General features: G+C 36.9%; 1 protein-coding gene across 1 annotated transcript; it reads right to left on the minus strand.

Moving 5' to 3' along the window:
• Positions 1–264: 264 nt before the first annotated feature.
• On the minus strand, positions 265–24,365 carry LOC107758647 (fibroblast growth factor receptor 1-A-like). The gene is made up of 17 exons (XM_016576442.1): positions 23,973–24,365; positions 19,151–19,347; positions 12,197–12,283; positions 11,944–12,116; positions 10,823–10,946; positions 10,538–10,728; positions 10,249–10,399; positions 6,631–6,824; positions 6,398–6,531; positions 6,173–6,294; positions 5,294–5,404; positions 3,663–3,853; positions 3,482–3,604; positions 3,328–3,398; positions 3,078–3,215; positions 2,242–2,347; positions 265–1,707 (listed from the first exon to the last, which is right to left on the minus strand). Exons 2-17 carry the CDS (start codon positions 19,251–19,253, stop codon positions 1,525–1,527), a joined length of 2,202 nt encoding a protein of 733 aa, XP_016431928.1. The 5' UTR covers positions 19,254–19,347; positions 23,973–24,365; the 3' UTR covers positions 265–1,524.
• Between the last annotated feature and the right edge of the window lie 2,350 nt (positions 24,366–26,715).

The following is a 26,715-nucleotide window of genomic DNA, read 5'->3' on the forward strand; positions in this document are numbered from 1 at the left end:
TGCTGCTGTTTGCTCTTGGTGTTGGCGTGGTTAATCGATGAGGGCCGGCAGAGGGGAAAACACTTTCTTCTCACCGTTAATCATGTGCATAGCTCTCGCTCAAGCTTTCAACATGAGTGGACGGTCGGCAACTTCTTACGCACTTGCCCTTCCAACAACCTCTGGCTTGTGAGTTAAGATGTTTGGTTCGCCTGTCATTTATTTCCTGCATGCATGAGCTACATATACAAATGCCAGCTTCAGATCATATTTTATATATAACATTTTTTATTTATATTCCCACAGGAAAAGCAGTGAAAGCCTGAATATAAGTGCATGGCCACTGCCTCGAAATTCACATCAGGACATACCATAAACAATCACACAAGAATCAAAACTCTATTTGAGAACAAAATGTACACTGTTCCTCACAAGTTGCCAATCCTGTCATATAAGCCCTGTCGTTTGAGAGTCTAGCTTCAAATTATGAAGAAGCTACAGACATGCTATGCTCTGAAACTGGTGCTAACAGATTGTCAACCACCATGCTAATGCTAAACAGACATACATATTCCAGCGGTTTCATATTAAGAGTTACTAAACATTCATTCACACTTGAATTTAGTCTTTCAGGACACCAATCAAACGGTAATCGTACCTTACAATCGTAACAGCAAGCAATGAGTAACAGATTTCATTTGTAGCTTATTTTAACGTATAGAAAGTCTCCCATTAATCTGTGTGACACCATCTTCTATACAGGCACGAGATGAAAATTTTAACCATAAGTTATTCATTTTTCCACAGTGAAAGAGAAAATGCAACACAATCACAACCAGCCAGAACATATTTGACGTTTAAAGGTGAAGTGTGTAATTTCTGCACGACTAGCATTGACAAACAGCAAAAAATTACTGTTTTCAAACAGGTTTCCTAAACAATTACTCCATCCGCCATTGGTCAAACAAACAGATAGCCCCACCCCAAATTCAAGCTATTGGTCAAGCCAACACTGCAGACTGTAGAAGTTGTGACAACTGTTGTGACTGTTTAGAACACTGTGCTGCGGATCATGTTCTTAAGTTCATGAATTAAGTTCATACAAAATAATAATAATTATAATAGTAATATAAAACCATTGTGTTTATATAATTTCATATTTGTACAATTTAACCACATTTACAAAGCCAACATACTCTACTGGGTAACACTTGAAATTATTTCTCCACCCCATTGACTTTGTTGGGGTCGACAACCATTTCATCCTTCTGTGATGCTTTTCAAACATCTTATTTGTGAGGATTGAACCCACTGAAGGACAATCGAAGGACAGAAAGTTTGATAGTTCCCCACGTGAGACTCTCTGTTGTGATCAGTCTTGTTTTTGAGAGTGCTGGTATGAAACGTTTCCTCCTGCGTGCGTTTCTGTGCTAGAACGGCCCAGGCTGACCTCAGTCTCTGAGCCTGCAGAGTTTACGAGTCAGAGGAAGCAGAAAGATGTAGAGAGATCCTCTGTGAACATGGAGGTCCAGGTCTTCTCTACTGTCAGCGTTTTTTGAAGGATTTTATGGTTTGTTGTGGAGGCACTGTCGGAGGGATGCAGGGTTCTTCGGGTCCAGACTCTCTTAAAAAGACTGAGTCCGGCTCGGAGGAGCAGGTGGAACTCCTTTCATTCAGGATGACCTGAGAGTACATGGGCTCCAGGGGAACGGAGAGGTCCAGATACTCCTGCAAGGGAAACATATACGTTATTAAGTCATTCCTATAATGCACTTCAATGAGAACAGTGAACATTTTCATCCAAGTTGGCAGATGGAGCAGCATATTTGCATTTTGGACCCAAGCCTTAAAGGGTTAGTTCACCCAAAAATTAAAATTCTGTCATTAATTACTTTACATTAATTACTTACTTTTGCACAAAGAAAACTAAATTAATGACTTTATTCCACATTTTCATCTCTACTGCGTCACTTGTGGACGCGTGTTCACGACAGTATCATGAAGCGAGTATGTGGCGGGCGTAATGACGTCATCACGCCAGATCTGGGTCAGCGCCGGCACCGCCACACGCTCGCGTCATGATACTGTCGTGAACGCGCCGAGGGTGAGTAATTAATGACAGAATTTTCATTTTTGGGTGAACTAACCCTTTAACAGAGTTGCTGCCCATGATATGCATTTCACATCAGTCACTTGTGAGGATTCATTTTGAGTGGGATGCTGACATAAAAGGTAGCTACTTATGTAGTCTGCTGGCCTTACCTGATTGGATATCATGGACAGGGTGCGATCAAGGTCTTCTACCAGCTGTTTAAAAGTTGGCCTCTGTGTGGGAACTGCATGCCAGCAGTCTTTCATCATCAGGTATCTGGAGAAAAAAAAACAATTGCTTAACTGAGCCATTATGTGAAGACAACATGAAATAATTTATTTTTGTATTAAATCTTATTGTGCACAATTCATCACTGCATTTTATTCTAATGAAAAATATGTAATTACTGCTATTTTCCACCAAAAGTGGAATCTTTTAAACTTGTATTAAAATGGTTGACACATTTTTGAGCGATGTAATTAAATAATGCAAAAAAAAGTGAAATAATTATATAATATAGAAAAAAATAACATTTATTATTAAAATAAATAAAAAATATAGTCCGTTTCAATAAATATTTACTTTAATAATAATTAAGTAATTATTATTATTGCAAATCAAATAAATATTTATTAAAATAAATAAATTACAAAGTCTGTTTCATTCAAGAATGTGGCGTGTTATAGAAGTTAAATGTTTTTAAAAGATTCTATTTTATCAAATTCAGAAGGATTTTAGTTGCTAATCAAAATATCTGAATGGGCCTTTTTATCCTAAAGAAAAAAATCTGCTAAAGTAAGAAAAAAGAAAGAAAATAAATAAATAATTATTATTACAAAAACAAACAAATAAATGAATATGATAAGTTTCACTCAAAAATGTTTCACATTATGGAAGTTAAATGTTTTTGATTTGTTTGAATGTTGCCATTTTAAAAGTTTTTAAAGATTCTATTTAATCAAACTAAAAGGAACATCTTTTAGTCACTAATTATAATGTGCCGTACATCTCCTGAGTGCAGGCTGAGGGTCTGTCCATGCGATGACCTTCTCGCAGTAGCTTGAAGAGCTCTTCCACGGGCACTCCTGGATAAGGCGAGCCCCCCAGAGTGAAGATCTCCCACAGAAGAACACCAAAAGACCACCTACAACATGAGATCACTCAGTACCAAAACAGAACCAAGAAACTGTACTTTTATGAAGTAAGAGAGCTGATATGAAGATATACTGGAATTGAAAACATATGAGCCATCTTACACGTCACTTTGATGCGTGTAAATCCTGTCAAACAAAGCCTCAGGTGCCATCCATTTGACAGGCAGCCGGCCCTGAAGAAGAAATAAAGACGTTCATCTTGTCATATATTGACTTTTTAGATAATAAATACAACTATGAAGAACTGACTGCTTACATTTGTAGTCTTCTTGTAGTAATCTATGTGATGAACATCCCGGGCCAGACCGAAGTCTGCTATCTTCATTACATTGTCCTCTGTTACAAGTACATTGCGTGCTGCCAAGTCTCTGTGGATACACTGTTGAGGAACACACGGAGACCAAAAAAAGCATTAATTTCAGATATGTCAACAATACCTTTTTGGATGCCAGGTACTCCATGCCACGAGCCACTTGGTAAGCACAGGAGACCAAGTCTTTGATGGACATGCTCTCCACAGGCACCTGGTCAGGATTGTAACAGTACTCCATGCCATGCGGCCGGCGGGCACGCAGATATTCCCGCAGGTTTCCTTTAGAGGCGTATTCCACGATGACATAAAGAGGGCCTTCAGGAGATTGGAAACAAACGTGTGTTTTGAGAGAGGAAATCCTTGTAGTGTGATCCAGCATCTTCAGAATAGAATCATCAGATGGGCTCTTACCATTCTGGGTACAAGCTCCGAGCAGGTTGATGATGTTCTTGTGTTTTCCAATCATCTTCATCATCTCCATCTCTGAGATGAGGTCAGACAGATCCTTCTCAGTGGCGTCAGCTAATAAAAACATGCAAAATATTGATGAGGTCTGGTTAATAATGTTATCTGATAAATAATATGGTTTGGTCTTAAAGCCCCCATGAAATCAAAATTGGAGTTTTATGACTAAAAGTCCATGTCTGTTTGGTCTGCAAAAAATCATTTCCTTAATTAGTATTTTTGTCTGGTTTTATAATATATTATTGAAAATAAATACCTAAACATAATAAATTCCTCAACCTTATAATAATAATAACTATTATTATTATTTATTAAATAAATATATAAATATGGCTATTCTAGAAAAATATTATTATTCTGTATATTTGCATTTATTTCCCCCCAAATTCCTTATTCTTGTTTATGCAGAAATTTAATACAATTTAGTGAGGTTTATCATTAAAACAAGAAAAAAAAATGCCAATGGGGTAAGCACAATAAATATTTGTAATATTTAACAATAATAATAATATTTATAAATGTATTTTAATTCAAAATACATTTCAAATCGAGTAAGAGAATATGAAAATGTACATAATTTTGCTGCTCAAGTAAATGTATCTTGTTTTAATGATTTTACAGAAAAACAAGACAAAATACTAATTAATTTAATAATAATATAAATAAAATATTTTTGCAGGGTATGATATTCTGGTCTCTCCTTTAATGTAAGACTATGAGGGTTTTTTTTATGGTTGCTTTATCATAAATCAGTCAGATCCTATAGAAATCGCATCAAATCATTTCATGGGGTCTTTTAGGCGGTTAATTTGCAAAACCACATACATTTCAGCATTTTCACAGCAACTTTAGTTATGCGGTTGGGCTTGTCTTTGTGCAGTCCAGTGGCTTCGCCCATCACCACCTGACCAAAGCAGCCCTCGCCCAGAGGTTTCCCAAGTACCAGCCTGTTACAAAAATACAGATGAACAAGATATCAGAATAATTTGACCCTGTTAACATTGCGTGCTGCCAAGTCTCTGTGGATACACTGTTGAGGAACACACGGAGACCAAAAAAAGCATTAATTTCAGCGCACAATTTAAATAATTTTTTTTAATAAATTACACAATATTAGGGCTGTAACAACTAATCGATAAAATCGATTATGAAAATCATCGACAACGATGTATTCCACGATGACATAAAGAGGGCCTTCAGGAGATTGGAAACAAACGTGTGTTTTGAGAGAGGAAATCCTTGTAGTGTGATCCAGCATCTTCAGAATAGAATCATCAGATGGGCTCTTACCATTCTGGGTACAAGCTCCGAGCAGGTTGATGATGTTCTTGTGTTTTCCAATCATCTTCATCATCTCCATCTCTGAGATGAGGTCAGACAGATCCTTCTCAGTGGCGTCAGCTAATAAAAACATGCAAAATATTGATGAGGTCTGGTTAATAATGTTATCTGATAAATAATATGGTTTGGTCTTAAAGCCCCCATGAAATCAAAATTGGAGTTTTATGACTAAAAGTCCATGTCTGTTTGGTCTGCAAAAAATCATTTCCTTAATTAGTATTTTTGTCTGGTTTTATAATATATTATTGAAAATAAATACCTAAACATAATAAATTCCTCAACCTTATAATAATAATAACTATTATTATTATTTATTAAATAAATATATAAATATGGCTATTCTAGAAAAATATTATTATTCTGTATATTTGCATTTATTTCCCCCCAAATTCCTTATTCTTGTTTATGCAGAAATTTAATACAATTTAGTGAGGTTTATCATTAAAACAAGAAAAAAAAATGCCAATGGGGTAAGCACAATAAATATTTGTAATATTTAACAATAATAATAATATTTATAAATGTATTTTAATTCAAAATACATTTCAAATCGAGTAAGAGAATATGAAAATGTACATAATTTTGCTGCTCAAGTAAATGTATCTTGTTTTAATGATTTTACAGAAAAACAAGACAAAATACTAATTAATTTAATAATAATATAAATAAAATATTTTTGCAGGGTATGATATTCTGGTCTCTCCTTTAATGTAAGACTATGAGGGTTTTTTTTATGGTTGCTTTATCATAAATCAGTCAGATCCTATAGAAATCGCATCAAATCATTTCATGGGGTCTTTTAGGCGGTTAATTTGCAAAACCACATACATTTCAGCATTTTCACAGCAACTTTAGTTATGCGGTTGGGCTTGTCTTTGTGCAGTCCAGTGGCTTCGCCCATCACCACCTGACCAAAGCAGCCCTCGCCCAGAGGTTTCCCAAGTACCAGCCTGTTACAAAAATACAGATGAACAAGATATCAGAATAATTTGACCCTGTTACAGAGGAAAAGAAGTGAGAAAAGTTCAAATTCTAGATGCACAGTGTGTGTACCTCTCTCGGGGCACTTCCCAGCATGGGTCCTGGGGCAGCTCGTACTCAGACACCCCTGACAGCATGGAGGAGAGTCGTGAAGGTCGGACCAACATCACGCCAGAGTTCAGAGAGGAACTGGATTCCACCGACACCTGTAGAGTGAGGAAGTAGAATGGGGGGTTTTAAGGGCCTTTAGAAGGATACAAGGGCCCTTCTTTGGACAGCAGTACATCAAGGCCCTTATCTGTTACCTGTCTGCGGAGAGGAATGCTTTTGGCCAGCTTATGGACAGCCAGCTGGCTGTTGAAGTCGCTCTTCTTGGACGAGCTGCGGACTTTGATGATGGTGGCGATTCCTACCATGAGGAAGATGAGGAAGAATCCAACGCAGTAGATCAGCACCTCCAGGTAGGACTGACTGGGGACTGCAGAGGGAGCGGTTGGGGCTTGTGGGACAAATAGAAGGCTACGCAGTCAGTAAAAAAATTTATTTATACATCATATTTTACTTTTTTATTTTATTTAAGTGTTATTTTAGCATTATTTTTAAACTATTATAGTTTTTATTAATACTCTTAATTTTATATTTTCAGTTTTCATTTTAATTTTAGTTGAATTTGAGTAATTTTGTTATGTGTTTTTGTCACTTTTATTATTATTATTATTATTTTTTAATATTACTATTTTAGGTTACATTTATTTTTATTTCAGTTTTAGTTTTAGTTAACGACAATAACTCTGTTTCGTAAGTCTAGTTTTCCAGTAAAAACATCCTCAAAACAAGATTTTACTTGATTTACTTGGCAAGCAAAATTAAAAAGATATAGAGTTGTTTTCAGAGAAAATTAATTTAATTATATTTATTTTAAGTATAAATAAAAAAATTGTGAGGTTTATATGCAATCCCGTTTCCGCAACTGAATAAAAAAATTAAAATGTAATTGCGACTTTTTATCTCACAATTCTGACTTTTTTCAATGCAATTGTGAGTTTATATCCAGCAATTTCGACATTAAAACTCACAATTCTAACTTTATAACTGAGAAATGAAGTCAGAATTTTAAGGTATAAACTTGCAATTGTGAGAAAAAAAAAATCTGAATTGTGAGATAAAAAGTCACAATTACATTTTTTATGTTTTATTCAGTGGCGGAAACGGGCTTCCATAAATTTATGCTGAACTTGATGTTATTTTACACAAATTTTGCTTCTCAAGTAAATGTATTTAGACAAAATATGGATTATAATAGTGATGCTTGCCATAGCAAAGAGCACTAATAAGGCTGATTCACTTTTACAGTGTCAAGAACACCTCTGTTACTGTGTCTACTACAGCATTAAACAGTGCTTTGGATTGACACACACTGGTAGATGCTGGTGACAGGCACACACACACACACACACACACACGTATCCACACATACACCAAGCTCTGTTTTATTTCAACCAGTGCATTTGACACTATTGGCACTGAGAAAAGAGCACAAGCACCCTTTTGTGGCCACATAATGGCTCCTTTGTGGCGTAGTATTTCGCCCCACATTCTCCACCAGCGTGAGGCTGCAGTCATCCCATGCACAAGTATGAAACTGAACCATCCTGGCCAAACTGTCTTGGAAGGCCAAAGTGACACATGGCTACACCTGAGGGGTTGTTATTAAATTAGAGCATCGTTCATATAGAGTTGAGCTGTTCTGCAATAGTATACAGTGGTTGAAATAAAACAAATCCTCCAGAAGATAAGGAACTAATTTTGTGATGCTTGATCTGATCATGAATTATTTTTCCCACAAGGAAACCCATATTAGTTAGTGATCAAGCTGATAATCCATTGGATTAGAGGAAGTGGCATCAAGCTATCATAGCCACACAACTCTGTAAGTAGATGCCAACTTCATACATTAGTAAAAAATGTTTTAATGATCCAATGATAATGCAGCATCAAGTCACAGTAATAATTTCAGATTATAGTCAAAGAACTATAACGCTGCTCCAGAACTATACCGGTACCTAGATCCCATTTTAAGGCATTATATTCATGCTTCACACAAAAAGTGGTTCAAAAATTATTTAACAGTGGGTGATTTTACCCAATATTGTTTGAACCATTTTGAGCAGAGGTTCTCAATCAGAGGTGCCGGGGCCCAATAGGGGGGCTTAGTGAACTTCTAAGGGGTCTCGAGATGACTTAAAATGATTAAACAAGACAAACCAAGCATTAAAATAAGCTACAAAAAAGCTAATTCTTATTTTAATTCAATCCCTCAACAATGTTTTATTTTCTTTCGAAGAACCAGGTTTCCCACTGTCTTGATACATGAGATAACCTCATTTTAAAAGAGACATTTCCAGATCGAGAAATAACATGTAAATTAATAAAAGTCTTGTGCTTTAATTATTATTAAATTATAATCCTTAATCCTTATCGAGTAAATCATGAAAAACAGAAAATTCATCAAGCCTTCGATTCTTATTGTGGACTAAGGGGAGTCAAAAAGGTTGAGAACCAGTAGAGTAGATTATTGATTTGTCATCTTAGCAATATGCTAACGCCAGTTTCTAGTGCAAATCGAATCTCCTTTGTGCTTTTTGTGGGGTGCAGGAAGTCACAGTCTATGTCAAGCATTCCAATAAGTCACTTACGAGGTTCAGTCACAGTTAGGATGCTGCCTTAGAAGACAACAAAGTAACTCACTAGGTTTTGGAACAGAGCTTTTATGCAAATTGTTATCAGTCTGCTTACTCTCAAAATGAGCATAACTATAACTCATTTAATCTGAATATAGGTGACTTGATGTGCACTAACCACTCATTAAAACAACAAAGATAGCAGGTCAGAGAGAGAAAACGAGGTATTTAGAGAAAAATTAGTAGGTGAAGGAGGTGAAACAGTGCTATAACTGGTGTCATTTGCCAGGTCAATGGGAAGTGAAAACCACTGAGGGCACCTCAGTAAGATGATACTTATATGGGAAGATGTCACTAAAATCCAAATGTTTGGTCTACTCGGCATGTTGGTGCCACGCATGGGTGATTTGCACCTGTGGACGGCCACACACGTTCCCATGAAACACCTCGTCCTTTGTCAACGGTGCAAAATATACACCGGCTAAAGTGATAGCTGAATAAATGCTCTTTGAATAAATGCTCTTTCAATATCAAACAATATTGGGTAAAATCACCCACTGGCAAATGCTCTTTGACTTATACGTGGTTCACCTGAAACTGGCGAATGACACAAACAAATAGCCACTGTTGGGACGAGAAGGAAAGGTCTAGAGAGGACAGAAAAGAGTTGCCGGATACCTTTGACAACGGTCAACCAAGCTGAATGATGGGAGATCCCAATTGAATTGCCCGCCAAGCAAGTATACTCCCCAGCATCCTCAAAGGACACATTCCTCAACTGGAGCACCTCCATCTCCTTGTCGGTGGTGTTGAGGCCTGCCGTCTGGAAGAGAACGAGAAAAGCAGACCCAAGGCCCAAGACGTGAGGGGAAGGGAGGAGGAAGCGGGACAACGTTGAGCTTGGGAAATTTTGGGGAGTCGTTGCGTCTATCTGGTTGGATTAAAAACCAGTTAGATGCTCGGGAATCCACCTGAAAACTTTCTATCACCTGTAGAGCGATCAAATATTGCTGCCCAGCACCATCACCTTCGATCTACCTCCACCCACATCAGGCAAGCCACATGGAGACTCTCTCCGGTAAGACCCAATCCATAGCGAGGGAGTTGTCGCCATTGGTTGGGTCGACCGGGAGTTTCCATGGCATAATCGGATAGGAAAACCCAAAGCATGAGAGAAACCCAAGGCTAAAACCTCTGCGGAGATCACTTCATGCAACACAGATTATCCTGTGGTCAAGTTACCTTGCATGTCATGTCTAAGGACAGTTAACCAGGCTGACTGATTGGCTTCTCCTATATAATTGGACACTTTGCATATATATTCACCGCCCTCTTCTTCTGTGATATTGTAGAGCGTCAGCACCTGGGTGTCCGAGCTATTGACCCCCGAGTGCTGGAGATGACAAGAAACCAAATTCATCACATCCAATCCCAACCCAAGACATCCTAATATGTGTGGACCACTTATATGAAACTGCTCCATGTTAGTCAGACTTAAGCAAACTGACTGCATTTCTATGTAAACCTTTACCTTTAGGACGCGTACGTAAGGTAGTCCGTCAGGTCCCAGTTTGCTTCCATTCACATGTATGTGTTTGAGCCACTGAATGTGAGGCTGGGGATCGCTGAAGACCTTGCAAACAAACTCTACGTCACTGCCGACCACAGCTGTTCGATTTGCAGGGAGACCAGCGTACAGGATGGGCCTGTGAGGCGATCGCTCTGAAATATACACAAGACAGGGTTTGTTAGATTTCTATTTAAGCACAGTATTTATTCCTGAACTGCTACTGGTCGATATTGAGAGTTGACTGACCCACTACATCCAGCTGATAGGTGTGATTGATGCTTCCATATTCGTTCTCCACCAGACATGTGTAGTTGCCCTTGTCTGAGGGCACCACGGACTCCATGATTATGGTCCACATGTGTTCCCGCAGCTGAGAATAGAAGAAAATAAATATTCTTTAAAGTGTATTCACACAATATTTTCTCCAAATACACACACACAAAAAATGAAAACCAGGTATGCATACTCCATTCACAAATCTCTTATGTGAAATACATATATATCTATTTTTGGCTTATTGATGGTTTAAAATGATTAATTTCCAATTAAAGAGTCCATCATTTACCAAACAGAAGTATGAATAAATATAAGAACAATATTTAATAATTTTCATTTATGCTGACCAATACAACAATAATAATAGTAATTTTAAATTATTACATTAAAAAAACACATATGGATAAAGGTTTGAAGCAGTTAATTGAAACAGACTGACTGATTCGTAAATGAATCATGATTCTGAAACTGATTCACAGAAAAGAAAGTTTACTCAAGTTTAAAGACACTTAAAACATCAGTTTTAATGCTCTTGTAACTGCAAAACTATTGTAATAATGCACCCTGAAGGGAACGTATTGGCCAAATAAACATCAAAATCACTTTGATATTAATGATGTTGCTTAATTTTAATTGTTGGTTACTAATTGTTCTAGCACATTGTGGTACTTCTTGTCTTGATATTTGCACATCGTCTCTCTACTGTATGTTGAGCCATTTTTACATTTTCTGGGGCCTTAAAAGTAACGAGTTTCACCCCTCTGTTTACTTCTATATGGCTGGTGTGACAAACTCTCTTGAATCCATTTTTAAATCGGCAGCAAATCATCACAAATATTTTGCCAAGCCCCAATCACTACGGCAAACTATTTGTAACCAGAGCTCCGTTGTTTCCTGCACGTTAACATCAGGGTGTGTGTATTCAGGTGTCGGGTTCAGGGTGTAGAGATTCAGGCTGTGATTTTGGCCTATTGTAAGCTGAGGTATCAGCTTTCGTTCTCTCGGCTCAGGTGCAGAGTAAATGAGGGCTGTATGTCCCACATAACAGTGATATCAGTCAGTTACTGAAGTCTGCTCATGTGCAAACGTACCTTATAGCCCCCGATGCGCTGGTCTCTTTTGAACTCTTTTCCATTCTTGAGCCAGCGTAGTTTCGGAGTCGGGTTTCCCTCGGCCTGACATCGGAATTTCACCGTTTTGCTGGCCGGTACGGCATGAAGCTTTTTTTCCATCTTTTCAGGTTGGGCCCAATGAGGTGCCATCGCTACAGAGGAAATATGGTATTAATAACAAAAAACAACTCATCATTTGATTTCCTTCCCGAAAACGAGAGTGCATGCTTACGTAAGAGCTCCTGGCTACTTGATGGTTTGTTCTCTTCTGATGATGACTCATCGTCATCCTCATCCTCGGAAGACGCTACTGCATGACCTGTGACAAAGTCGACAGGATGTGTGTCAGAGAATAAATTCATACAGCCGCCCATGGTCAGAATATAGCCATGCATGAGTCCACAACTCATCATGCATGATTTAGATGTCACAAATTCAGCAAAGCACATGCAGATGTGGTTATTTATTTGTCTGTTTGTCCACCTTGATTGTCAAACCTGCTAATGTCTTGATTTATATCCCTTAAAGTGTTTGATTTTACCAGTCATGAAGCAAAGAATAGTAGCAGGTTGAGAAAGGAGAGGCTTGCAATGCTTTTATTTATGAAATGATTTATGTATTCACAGTATTCTGGTGATTTTGTATTCCTGCTTGATCTGAATAGTGAACCAGGATGAAGTAACGCATCCGCCCTTCACAGAGTGTCGGACAGTGAGAGCGCATGAGTCACTACAGGCTCCGCTCCAGAGCCGTGCCCACGCTCCCATCACACAGACGCAAACACACACACTCTGGGGAGCTGTCTGACAAATTCACCACTCAACGCCTGACACATTCCACAGCTGAACAGAGAGAAACGACATCACAATGTCTCAGTTGCTCATCTATAACAACAATACAATCCCAAACAGCAACTTAAACTAGTTTTTAACAACTTCAAAAGACAATAAGTGGTGTTTGCCTGTGCAAAACTTGCCTGCACGATGCCAGGGGGTTGCTATGTGGTTGCTTAGATCAGTGTTTCCCAACCGGGGTGCCGTCTGTCCAGAGCAGGGGTGCCGAGCAAAAAATCTTTTTTTAATATTTTTAAATTGCTAAAATGTTCAAAAAAAGCATCTATTATATAATATCCATTTCTGATGTCGCCAATAATTAGAAATGCACCGAAATTTCGGCTGCCGAAAATTAGTTCACCGCTCAGGTTTCACTTTCACGTGGTGTGACGCTCTGCGTATTATCCCGCTCTATGCGTGTGCGCTCCGCTCAGTCGCTCTGCCACAAGTTTGTTAAAATTTCCAAAGGGTGCCGTGACAAAAAAAGGTTGGGAAACACTGGCTTAGATCACGTCTGGGTCATATTTTAACCATATTTTAACATATTTTATAGTTAAAAGAAAATAATTATTACATTAGAAAATAAAGAAAAAAATGAAATGAAAGAAAATATTTTCATGACAATTGATCAATTTACAATTAACCAAATTACAGTAATGGAAAAAAAAAGTCTTTCTTTTGACAGGAATGTGAAAAAAATGTATTTAAATAATAATGATTTTAGATATTATTTAAATTATAATGTATTTATTCATAACAGGATATTATTTGTTGTACTGCATTTAAATAATAATAAAAAAACAAAGAATAAATTGAAACTGAAACATTGCATGTATTTTAGATATAACATGAACGAAAAATTTTCAATGTCCTTTTTGAGAACAATACGAAATTGCAAAAAAAAACAACAACAACTAAAAAGTAAAATATCTGAAAATTATGTGTTGCGCATCAAGGAATTTATGTAGTTTATTTACATTTTCTTATCAGATAAAAAAAATATTCACCTTAATTGAGTTTTTAATGCCCATCTTAAGATTTTATGCACATATTGGCATTTACATCCATAGTTTTTTTTATGCAATATCCCAAAATGTATATAAAAATACATGGATAGAGACATAGCCACCAGGCCAGAAGGGTCAAAAGAGCCTCTATGATATTCTGGTCTCTAAATATGATTCAGATTCCTCCTTCAATATTAGTTAACATGACATTTTGTCACCTGTTTTCTTGTTCGTTTGCTTAGAAAAGTAGCAGAACAACTCTCTTTAACAAGCCACATCATTTCAGATATCATTCATGTCCATAGCACAAACCATGCGGTATGAGTTAAGGGTTTTGAAAAAACACACCATCAGCAATACCACAAAAACAAAAGGAGTCGTTTGTGAAGAAATTAGTATTTCTTCGATAAGAAAAAACGCAAAGCTCATCCTCTCTAAACTCCTACAAAACATACCTGTCACATTAACGATGAAATAGTCAGAGTGGTTGCCGAACAAGCTCTGGACAGTGCAGGTGTAAAGCCCCGAGTCTGTCAGCTCCACTGACCCGATCTCCATCTGGCCCCTGTTCACCCGCATGTGGTCTCCATTCAGCACTGCAGCGTGGTCTTTAGTCCAGATGACCCCTAGGCATGTGATCGCGGTCTCGTCTTGAGCCAAGCACTGCAGCAACAAACGCTCCCCGGAGAACAATGTGTGCAGCTCCATTTTCACCTCTGTTCGGACTAGTGGTGGAACAGAAGACCAGCGAATGTTTGGCAAAGGGGGCACTGGATCAAAATCAGCATTTCAAAACAAAGTGTGAACAAGAGACGACTCTTGTCCAAAGAAAAGTGAAGAACCACAAAACTTAAAGTTAAGGGCCATGACTAACAAAAGAGGGAAGAGCTTTTAAAGCACCATGGGGAAAGAAAACTATGGAAGTGAAAAAAAACGAACGCATGAAATATGACAGGACCACCACCAACAAAAGAAATAAAGAATAAGAAAACTGCCACAAAGTCAAAGAAGAATAAAATGAGAAAGTAATGCAGAAATCAGATATTCGGAAACAACTCTGTGATCTACATTTTGTGAATCTCACAAAACCTGTCAAGATCATGTTTGGGCCATATTTTAACCTAAAATGAATAGTAAATAATTAATATTTTTTTGGACAAAGGAAATGCAACCTTAAGCATTAACATTTTTGCATGATTATATTATTTATTATAATTAAGCACACTACATGATACAAAAAAGCTAATTACAGTAATGAACAAAAATCTCTTCTTTTGACTAGAATGTGAAAATATGATGGTTTAATGATTTTAGCTATTTTATTTGTAAAGTATCTATATATCAGATAGTATTTGTTGTACTGCATTTAATCATTTAAAAAATAAAAAATAAATAATAATAATAATAATTGAAAATAATTAAAATAAAACATTGTATGGACAATTTCAGAAATATGATATGGTATTACAGGAATATAATGTTTGAGAAGAATAAGAATTGCAAAAAAAAAAAAAAAATGCACAATGCCACAATGCACAAAACCTAAATAGCCTTAATATGCTATTTTCTTAAATATAGTGCAGCAAAATATAATTGTTATAAATTATGAATAATTATTTCCTTTTTTTCTATTTTGTTTTTGAGGTGTAATGTGGTCCAGTCATGTTTATCATTAGATTCGCACAACTCGAAATGCGATACTTCCTTTACAAAAGAGGGGGAAGTTCTGAAGAAAAAATGAAACAGTTTAAAGATTAACCTCCTGTGGCCCATTACACTTATTAGGCCTGAGTTTCACTACATACCAAACAAAAGCCCAAAAATCCCTGACGCCAGAACATACAGCTGTCCCATTCAAAGAGACCCCCCACCAACCTAAAGTCACCTTAATTGTCAAACAAACTAATCCGTCCCTTTTGTCCTCCACAGTGTTTCCTGACAATGTGAGCGGATCTGTAAGAGACAGAAGGGGGAAAGAGAGCGCGTTTGGAGAGACGGAGAAGAGCCTGTAACAGCAGGTTCCTCGGCTAGTTGTCATGGAGATCTCACTTGAGCCAAGTGGAGGTATTTCCTGGATCACAGGCCCCTTAATCCCGGCAGGGAAACGGGACGAGAGGGGGTTGGGATCAACTTTCACTTCAGCCCAATTTAACAAAAAAAGCATGGTGTGCAGGAAAGGTTGAGGCTGAGGGAGATGCTGGTCTTGAAAATAAAATGAGAACTGATGTCTCATCCTATATCATTCCATTCATTTTATTTCCAGTCATTCCGGTCACTTACTAGAGCAGAAATATGACGTGCACCCCTAAACCTCACATTTACGAGTAAAACAGCACTTACAACTGCAGTTAAGAGGGCTGACAACTCCCAGCATGCCCTTTGATGCCTTTATACTAAACTTAAACCCTGGCTGTGTGACTATAGTTGCAATAAATCCAGATAAGTTATTTTTAGAGGAGTCTAGCATTTATTAATTCTTCATAGACAAGTGGTTTTGATTTAAGTGGCAAAAAAATTACAAAAATTTCCATAAAAAACATCAATCTTACCCTGCCTTTTATAGGCACAACAATATGCAACATTAAGAGTTTGGTTTCTAAATTGCTCTAGAAATTCAATTGTTTTGGCAACTGAACTGGTATTTAATGTAGTCTGTAGGTCTTTTTTAACTTTGCATATGGTTTTTGAGTATGACGACATGTCAAAGAGCCTGTCCTTATTAGCATGTGCCTAATTTAGCTAGCTTCTACCAAGTAATGAACTCATTCGAAGCAAATGTAGCAATTGATTTGAACAAAAGTTTGGGGTCGGTAAGATTTATTTTCAAATGAAAATGCTTAAGCTTACCAAGGCTGCATCTATGAGATCAAAATACAGCAAAACAGTACAATATTATTACAATTTAAAATAAATATTTTTTTATTTAATATATTTTAACATTTAGTTTATTCCTGTGATGCAATGCTGAATTTTCAGCATCATTACTCCGGTTTTCAGTGTCACATGATCCTTCAGAAATCATTCTAATATGCTGATTTGATGCTCAAGAAACATCTATTAAAATGAGCTTTTGCACATAAAACGGCACTGTGAATAAAAATGCAGTTAAATTTGACCCTCAACATGCAGAAATTCAAACCATTTCTCTGGTAAAATTTGAAGCAGTTGACAAAAAGGGGAGAAGTGCACCACCTAAACAGCCGAAATGGGGAAACTGTAAAATTGGAAGCACATTTTGTTTACTGAAGAAATTCTGTGGAAAAAATACTTGTTTATGACTGCTAGAAAATAATCTAACTAAATTAAAACGGAACATTTTCCATAAAACAGAAAAAATCTTGATATGCTCCTACGTCATTCTTCCCAGTCTGACTGACCCAAAAACACAAGCATGATTTCATCAGCGAGCCGTACCAACGCACATCTGTGTGCTCTAATTCAGACCGTTCCGGACTGGCTTCTTGGAGAAGTGAAGAGAATGTGTTTTCTCAGAGGGAGGCGGAGGCCCGACCCATTTGTCTTGGTCAGTCAGTCCAAGCGGAAGTGGACAACATCTGACATCACCTCATTATTCATCCGCAACATCTTTTAAAAGCCTAAATGTCATTGCATTTCCGATCATTATGAGCCTTTTAATGAACTAAACCTTCAATAAAAATAGCCTCAAATCCTTATAGCCGACCGTCTCTCCGCATCGACCAGGATTGGTGCTACGCTCTGGACTTGGCTGGGAATCAGTAAAGGAAGTCATAGCCTGGATGGATTGCTTCTGGGATTTCCTGCCTGGCTAGTAATTGTCCTGGGCACCGAGTCACTACAACAAGTTAATTCAGGGAAGAAGGCAAACAGACAGTTCGATCAAGGCAAACAATGGACCAAGAGTTTATGCAGCAACAGGATATGGACGATGGCTGTTTTCACATGCAGATGAGCTCTGCAGCCCACAGTGTACAACATATCAGTGTCTTAAGTGGCTGTGAATGGACACTATGTCCACTTGTAGGCAAACATGCATCATCAATAAGGCTGTAAACAACTGAGACTAGTGTAGGCGTGTTGGTGTCAGGCTGTCACAACAACAATTCTGACCCCTGCCTTTACAATAAAGTTAAAAGCAAATTATCAAACTTCAAGATTCGACTCAAAACAATGAACTATAAGGACGCATCAATATAAAAATTCAGACCAAAAAGATAATAATTTTCATGATATGACTAGTAATGACTAACCGAGACTTGTCATTTGCACTTATATATTGTTGCTCTTTTGTTAGTTTTGGCTGCTTTTATTGTCCTCATTTGTAAGTCGCTTTGGATAAAAGCGTCTGCTAAATGACTAAATAAATAAAAAAAATTATGATTAATATTAAAATTGAATACTATTTTGTCTAAATGTGAGCATGATGACAAAGATGATGATTTAAATGTAAAAAAAACAACTTAAAATAAAAAAGAAATTATTTACATTTTATATATATATATATGTGTGTGTGTATATGTGTGTGTGTTATTACAATTAACTAAAACCATAAAGCAATTTTCATTAATTGAAATAAAATTTAAAAAATCATTTTATTTTACTTAAAATAAAAAATAAATAATTTAATTATGGGTTATTACAGTTAACTAAAACCATGAAACAATTTTCATTACTTAACATCAAATAAATGTTAACTGAAATAAAATGTAAAAATTAACTCATTTAATTTCAGTTAGTTGCCATTTTTGGTTCAAATTGATGTACTACAATAATAAACTGAAATTAAAATAAATTAAAACTATATAGACATTTTTAATAAAGTACAAAAACACAAACTAGACTAAAACTAGACACTGATATCCAATATGGTACCAATATATCAAAACCAATGAGTAAGAGAGAAGCAGCTAATGAGCATTCCAGATATAATGAATAAATTATTCAAAGCCATTCTCCGATTGCTATAGAGGTCTGTATTGTGTTTGGAGAACTTTTAGCACATTGAGAAGTCTTTGTAATGCTGCGCATTCCACCGTGATCCATCTGAACCTCTAAGGTTTCAAGAAAGAGCGAAAGACCCCAAAGCTCTTTGGATGCATAAAGGAAAAGCATCTGGAATCCTACAGCACATCAGACCCTAATGAGTTCCAGCTCCGCTAGTTAACTCCACATCAAAAACAGAGCCGTGACCAGAACTCTGCTGCTGCATGAGCTGGAGCCAAGTGTAAACCAGCGAACATCAAATGAATGTATTCAAACCTAAATCACGCAAGTAAAAGATGTGCTGCTTTCTTCCATTTGTTTCGATTTGTGCCACCTCAGAATATGAACAGCCTGGAAGTGGACATGGGAACTGGAAAAACTTACCTTGTTCGGTTACTGCGGGACGTGAGTGGGCCAAGGGGAGCTGAGCTAGAATAACCCACAGGAGAAGCAAACGCCATGACTTCATCATCCTGAGAGAAGTCATGCCACGGCAGCTGGGCGAGGAGGGTGGGCCGAGTCAGCTCATTCACACAACTGTGGGCAGCACTGGCCCCTCAACACCGGAAGCATAGAGCTACCTGCCAAAAAGAGAATGTGTACAGGAATTAGTCTTACACGCTATGCATAGATGCAAAGGAGGAAAAAAATGAACTTTTCATTGGAATGATCTGGCTTTTGGAGATTTTTTTCCCCATTTTTTTTTTTAAATTGGCATTTATGGTTCCATGAAGGACCTTTAAAATCCTCGGAGCCTTTCCATTCTATAAAAGATTCTTTATAGTGGAAAAGAGTTCTTTACATGCTAAAAAATTTAGATGACTGTGGCAACAGGATTGCACAATAAAACTACACGTTCCATAATTCTCTGTGGCAACACAAAAATGATAAACTGCATACATAAAGCGTCAAATAAACATCTAATATGCAGTCTTTACTCTTAATTTTGTGAACGAGTCCATTTTATTCTGATCAAAATCACTTGAAGACACATCACATTGCAGTAGGAACAAGTTAAGGACTTAAAGCAACAAACCGTTCAAAAGTTTCAAATCAGCATATTATAATGATTTCTGAAGGATCACGTGGCACTGAAGACTGGAGTAATGATGCTGAATATTCAGCTTTGCATCAGAGGAATAAAATCAATTTTAAAGGGGTCCTATTATGCTCTTTTACAAAGTCTTGATTTTGTTTTGGAGGTGTACTAGAACAGGCTCTCATACTAGGTTGTTCGTAAAACAATTATTATTTTTCACATATTTTACATTACAACACCTCTCTCCCCAGTCTGGCATGAACGGCTCGAATACAGTTATTTTAAATTGTAATAATATTTCACAATATAACTGTTTTTACTGTATTTTTGATCAAAGAAATGCAACCCTGATGAGCACAAAAGACTTTATATTCATTAAAAAAATCTTACCAGCCCCACACTTTTGAACAGTAGTATAAGTTCCCACTTATAACTATATCAAAGAGCCACAAAATATAAGCCCAACTACACTCACGCTCTGCTTACAAAGACCAGACCGCTCTCATTTACTGAAATAATACCATCACCTGGCCATGAAGCCCATCTGGTACTCACTAATTCAACTTCTAAGGCTCCTTCATTGCTTTTAAATATTAATTAAGTTTGATTAGCATTGACAACTGTTCATGCATCAATTCACCACCCAATTAAACAACCACTGATAAATAATAACAAATCTCCTAAATTCAAAGCAACAATCATCCTATTACAAAAAATTCAAACTTAACCAAGAAAAGGCTGTAACTTAAACTAGATACCTCACAAATCAAAAAGTAGTTTAAACATGGTTTTCCCACAAGTATAAAGAAAACAGAGGCCCCAAACCTCTCGACCCCTCACCCAACAGCAGCTGCCCCCCTGAGTAGGTGTAGAGAGGCCATCCTGGTGGTGTGAAACACATCTGTTAATGCTATGACCCCCTAAGACTCGCCACTTGACACTTGGCTTTCCTCGGGACCACAGTCACGCCTCCATCCCTGCCAAACATTACCCAACAATAGCCCCGTAATCTGGTGGTTGTTTTTGTACCCCCTCCTCCAATAATCACGCTGCAAACCATTTGCTCTCGCACCTCCAACTTTACTCGCAATTTCCAATCTGAAACAACACAATTTGGTGCCACATGTTTTGCTCTCATTACTAAGAATGAGGGGAATTAGAGTATTAGTGAATGCAAACAAAGTTGTTTCAACTGATTAGCACCTTCATTGCAAGGCTCAGTTTCGCACAAGTGTGTTTAAAATACTCAACCATGATCTGTTTTCATCTAGAGGAGTTGAAGTACAGCAACATCCAATTCTGTTAATTATGATCGCCTCATAAGAATGATAAACGAGGGATGTCCGTCCATTACTGAGAGCTGTCGGATGGTTTTATGCCAGAGTAATTCGGCTAAAGGCAAGTACATGAAGAGACGGTCGTTCTGCGGTGGGTGGTGACCCTGAATGAAAAATCCTAAATGCTGATGTGCAGCGGGTTTATGATAAGGCCATAAACGCAGTTCATTTACCTCCCAGGCACTGTCCATAACCGGGTCAAAGCAGTAAAATGTAAGAATCTCTTAAACTGATGAGAATGTGGAGTTACTCATGGCACTTTTTCACACATTAAACTGCGGCACACTGGTGAGATTCAAAGAAATGTTATTGGATGAGCTATAAAAGTGTTTTTCAACAACAGTCACGAAACCATGTAAAAAAAAACGTGTAAAGTTCTAGAAGAATAATAGCTAACATGTTGCACAGTCCTACCACCAGTCTGATGGATTTTGAAATAAAAAATAGAGATTAATAGTGCTCATGCTTGATAGCTTGTGCTTTTTAAAACATTATGTGCAGGAAACAAGCCATTTCCAATGTTAAACGAGCCATAACATCAAAATAAATAATATAAAATAAATACTTTGAAACAATTTTCACTCAGAAATTGCTAGTAAATTTCACAAATAACTACAAAGAAATGGCAAGTAATTAAACGTGAAATTCCAAAGAATAAAATCGTATTTTCTTGTAAAACATACTCAAATAATCTGTTTTATTTAGCTTTAACTTTGAAAAAGAAAAGAAAAAAAATAATCTCTAATTAAACTAAACATCTTTAAAAAAAAAAAAACAATATCAAATATTATATAAAAAATAATGTATGCATATTACAGATTAGCAAATATGAAAATGCATATAACTAATTAAATAAATTATAAATTATATATAAATGTACAGACAGCAAAAACAGTTAATAAAATGAATATATATATATATATATATATCAAAAATAATTAACAGTTTTATTTATTTTCATATCTGGCCCTAAATAACCTTTCAGTAGTTGTTTATACTTGTACTATTCTCTTTTGCAAGCTGCTTTGGACAAAAGCCTCTTCTAAATGGATAAATCCAAACAAAGAAAATTCTACTCAACTACTGCCACCAAAACAGCATTGAAACCAGCAGTCCTTTCAGAGTTCTCCACAGTAATGCAAAAGGAGCATTTGAAAAGCCCATTGTGATAATTAAAGTTCGGAGTTTGCTGTGTTCCCTACCCCCCTGAGAGTCCAGCCCGGACCCTTAATTACTATGCTGCTGCGTCCATGCATGACATTCCTCGACTTGGTGTTTGTTTTGGGAGATAGTCATGCAATCCATCCCAGGACCCCTCCAACCCACAACTCCCCCACCACCCCCTATTCTCGACCGCCTGGGTAGTTATCAGGCTTTACACCTGTAATTGTATAGATTAGGAAAGGAAATCCAAGTGAATTACTTTGCCATTTGCCTTCCTATCCACACCTCTGTTGGCTTTGTTTTGCATAATCTCTTATACACAGTAAAAACTCTGAAAAATGGAAATGACATTAGTGGTTATGCTCTCTTAAAAATAAAGGTTCTTCAATAAAGGTTCTTCCAATTGGCATCAATTGTTTCATGGAGAACTTTTAACATTACATTGCACAAAAGGTTCTTTCTAGTGGAAAAAGGTTGTTTAGATTATTAAAATATTCCTCAAACTAAGAACTTCACTGTCAAGGTTCTTTGGAGAACCCAAAATGGTTCTTCTGTGGCATTGCTACGAAAAACTCCTTTTGGAACATCAAAAGTTATAAACCATAAATATGATTCATGGAATATCTAAAATTCTGGACGAAACCAGCAGCAGGAATAACCACCTGGTGCATGGACGCAGCTCGTCTTTCAGCGCATCCAATATTACACATTCAATTTGGATGGGCTCCAGTTGACATACTATGAGATTTGGCTGTAACTCGGCACAAAGTGCCACAATAAGTCAATATGGGCTCCTCTGGGAGGGAGGTTGTGGTTTTGAAAAATATCATTTTATTCATAAATCATCTCTGAAATTAATGCTTGTGGAATGAAGTAGTCATCCTCAGAGATGCTGACATGCCGACACATTCACTCGTGATCAGAAAGTGGCCCTACATTAGCGCAACATCTCGAGCATGGGACTGACTCAGTTTCAATGGTTCTTGACCAAGATGTTTAGAATGACTCTACTAGTGCTAGTGCTACTATCTTTCCCCCTAAAGTCTACAACAGAGGTCGGCCAGGGAATATCAGCTCAGTTAAATCACACACAAAAAAACCCTGATTTATCATTAACACAGAAACAGATCCTGGAAAGGTTTGTTTCCTCAAGGAACACAATGCATCCATAAGAAACACTGGACAGGCAATACCACCTAGGGTTTTACAGCTCAAAATAGGTCACTTTTCATATTCATTTATATGCAAATTGAGGGAACACAATGTAGCATTCTTATTCTACTCCTGCTGTGAGCACCTATTCATGGGTTGTCTCTTCATGAATGTGCAAATACAATGGAAATGGGAATATTTTACTTTAAAAAGCACAACTATATAGGCTATATGTATAAGGTTCTATACATATAGCCTATAGTACACATATAGACTCTATTTATCTTTATATCTCAATAATATAGGCTGTAACAACACTTCTGTATTGACCTCTCTACATAAAACGTTCAAAATAAAGTTTCTTTAAAATACGCAGAAATATATAAGTGTCTGAAGTGTTTTTCTTACGACTCGGGCGTATCTTTCATATAGCCTACTTCAATAAAAATAAACATCACAGGCATCAGATAACACGTAAAATGTTGAGGTTCTTCTCAAAGTTAAAAACACTCACCTCTGGATGTTACTGTGAGCACTGGGTTGTGTTGAAGTGCACTTCTTGTGGGAGTTATTTAGGTTTGTAAAACATTACTCCAAAACAAGCGTTCTCCGTAGAAAATGTCCCACGCTGAAGTTGATGCAAAAGTAGCGAGGAAAAAAAGAGTCACGTTTAAACCAGCTGAACCACACAAAAGCTTTTGGTCCAGGTGCGTAGAGGGACCTGAGAAAACTTCCACGTCTTTGCTGTTTGGGAATTTTTTCATTCGTAAACTCGCGCGGGTGTCTCGCGGCGAACGGAGATTTACGAGTCACACCGAAGTAAACTGCTGCGAATGTGCGTGTTTGTCTTGCGCTTTCTCTGTTGCTCACAGCAGCGATTCTTCCTCTCGAAATGAATATGAAGGAGGTTTTTTTTTCATCGTACCTCCCACTTCCAGGATTTGAGGATTCAAGAATTCCACTGCCCCCCTCCACCAGCCCCCCAGTGCGATCCTCCCATTCACCTCTGAAACTCAATGCAGATACACTGCTGGTCCTTACCAACTCACATCTACTTATTCATTTACTAAATAAGAAGATAGATATAGACAGACAAACAGTCATATAGATAGATAGATAGATAGATAGACAGACAGACAGACAGACAGAGAACGATAGATAGATAGATAGATAGATAGAGAACGATAGATAGACAGACAGATAGATAGATAGATAGATAGAGAACGATAGATAGACAGACAGATAGATAGATAGATAGATAGAGAACGATAGATAGACAGACAGATAGATAGATAGATAGATAGAGAACGATAGATAGACAGACAGATAGATAGATAGATAGATAGAGAACGATAGATAGACAGACAGATAGATAGATAGATAGATAGAGAACGATAGATAGACAGACAGATAGATAGATAGATAGATAGAGAACGATAGATAGACAGACAGATAGATAGATAGATAGATAGAGAACGATAGATAGACAGACAGATAGATAGATAGATAGATAGAGAACGATAGATAGACAGACAGATAGATAGATAGATAGATAGAGAACGATAGATAGACAGACAGATAGATAGATAGATAGATAGAGAACGATAGATAGACAGACAGATAGATAGATAGATAGATAGAGAACGATAGATAGACAGACAGATAGATAGATAGATAGATAGAGAACGATAGATAGACAGACAGATAGATAGATAGATAGATAGAGAACGATAGATAGACAGACAGATAGATAGATAGATAGATAGAGAACGATAGATAGACAGACAGATAGATAGATAGATAGATAGAGAACGATAGATAGACAGACAGATAGATAGATAGATAGATAGAGAACGATAGATAGACAGACAGATAGATAGATAGATAGATAGAGAACGATAGATAGACAGACAGATAGATAGATAGATAGATAGAGAACGATAGATAGACAGACAGATAGATAGATAGATAGATAGAGAACGATAGATAGACAGACAGATAGATAGATAGATAGATAGAGAACGATAGATAGACAGACAGATAGATAGATAGATAGATAGAGAACGATAGATAGACAGACAGATAGATAGATAGATAGATAGAGAACGATAGATAGACAGACAGATAGATAGATAGATAGATAGAGAACGATAGATAGACAGACAGATAGATAGATAGATAGATAGAGAACGATAGATAGACAGACAGATAGATAGATAGATAGATAGAGAACGATAGATAGACAGACAGATAGATAGATAGATAGATAGAGAACGATAGATAGACAGACAGATAGATAGATAGATAGATAGAGAACGATAGATAGACAGACAGATAGATAGATAGATAGATAGAGAACGATAGATAGACAGACAGATAGATAGATAGATAGATAGAGAACGATAGATAGACAGACAGATAGATAGATAGATAGATAGAGAACGATAGATAGACAGACAGATAGATAGATAGATAGATAGAGAACGATAGATAGACAGACAGATAGATAGATAGATAGATAGAGAACGATAGATAGACAGACAGATAGATAGATAGATAGATAGAGAACGATAGATAGACAGACAGATAGATAGATAGATAGATAGAGAACGATAGATAGACAGACAGATAGATAGATAGATAGATAGAGAACGATAGATAGACAGACAGATAGATAGATAGATAGATAGAGAACGATAGATAGACAGACAGATAGATAGATAGATAGATAGAGAACGATAGATAGACAGACAGATAGATAGATAGATAGATAGAGAACGATAGATAGACAGACAGATAGATAGATAGATAGATAGAGAACGATAGATAGACAGACAGATAGATAGATAGATAGATAGAGAACGATAGATAGACAGACAGATAGATAGATAGATAGATAGAGAACGATAGATAGACAGACAGATAGATAGATAGATAGATAGAGAACGATAGATAGACAGACAGATAGATAGATAGATAGATAGAGAACGATAGATAGACAGACAGATAGATAGATAGATAGATAGAGAACGATAGATAGACAGACAGATAGATAGATAGATAGATAGAGAACGATAGATAGACAGACAGATAGATAGATAGATAGATAGAGAACGATAGATAGACAGACAGATAGATAGATAGATAGATAGAGAACGATAGATAGACAGACAGATAGATAGATAGATAGATAGAGAACGATAGATAGACAGACAGATAGATAGATAGATAGATAGAGAACGATAGATAGACAGACA

Source organism: Sinocyclocheilus rhinocerous, unplaced genomic scaffold (genome assembly GCF_001515625.1).
Source record: "Sinocyclocheilus rhinocerous isolate Xijiao unplaced genomic scaffold, SAMN03320098_v1.1 scaffold623, whole genome shotgun sequence".
In the NCBI taxonomy this organism is placed as follows: domain Eukaryota; kingdom Metazoa; phylum Chordata; class Actinopteri; order Cypriniformes; family Cyprinidae; genus Sinocyclocheilus; species Sinocyclocheilus rhinocerous.

Excerpts from the sequence above, each read along its gene's own strand:
- LOC107758647 (XM_016576442.1), bottom strand. The coding sequence starts at position 19,253 with ATGACTTCTCTCAGGATGATGAAGTCATGGCGTTTGCTTCTCCTGTGG. Across the intron at positions 12,117-12,196 it reads AAGTAGCCAGGAGCTCTTAC|CGATGGCACCTCATTGGGCC; the intron begins GTAAGCATGCAC and ends TTTCCTCTGTAG. Across the intron at positions 2,348-3,077 it reads TCAGCCTGCACTCAGGAGAT|ATACCTGATGATGAAAGACT; the intron begins GTACGGCACATT and ends TTTTTTCTCCAG.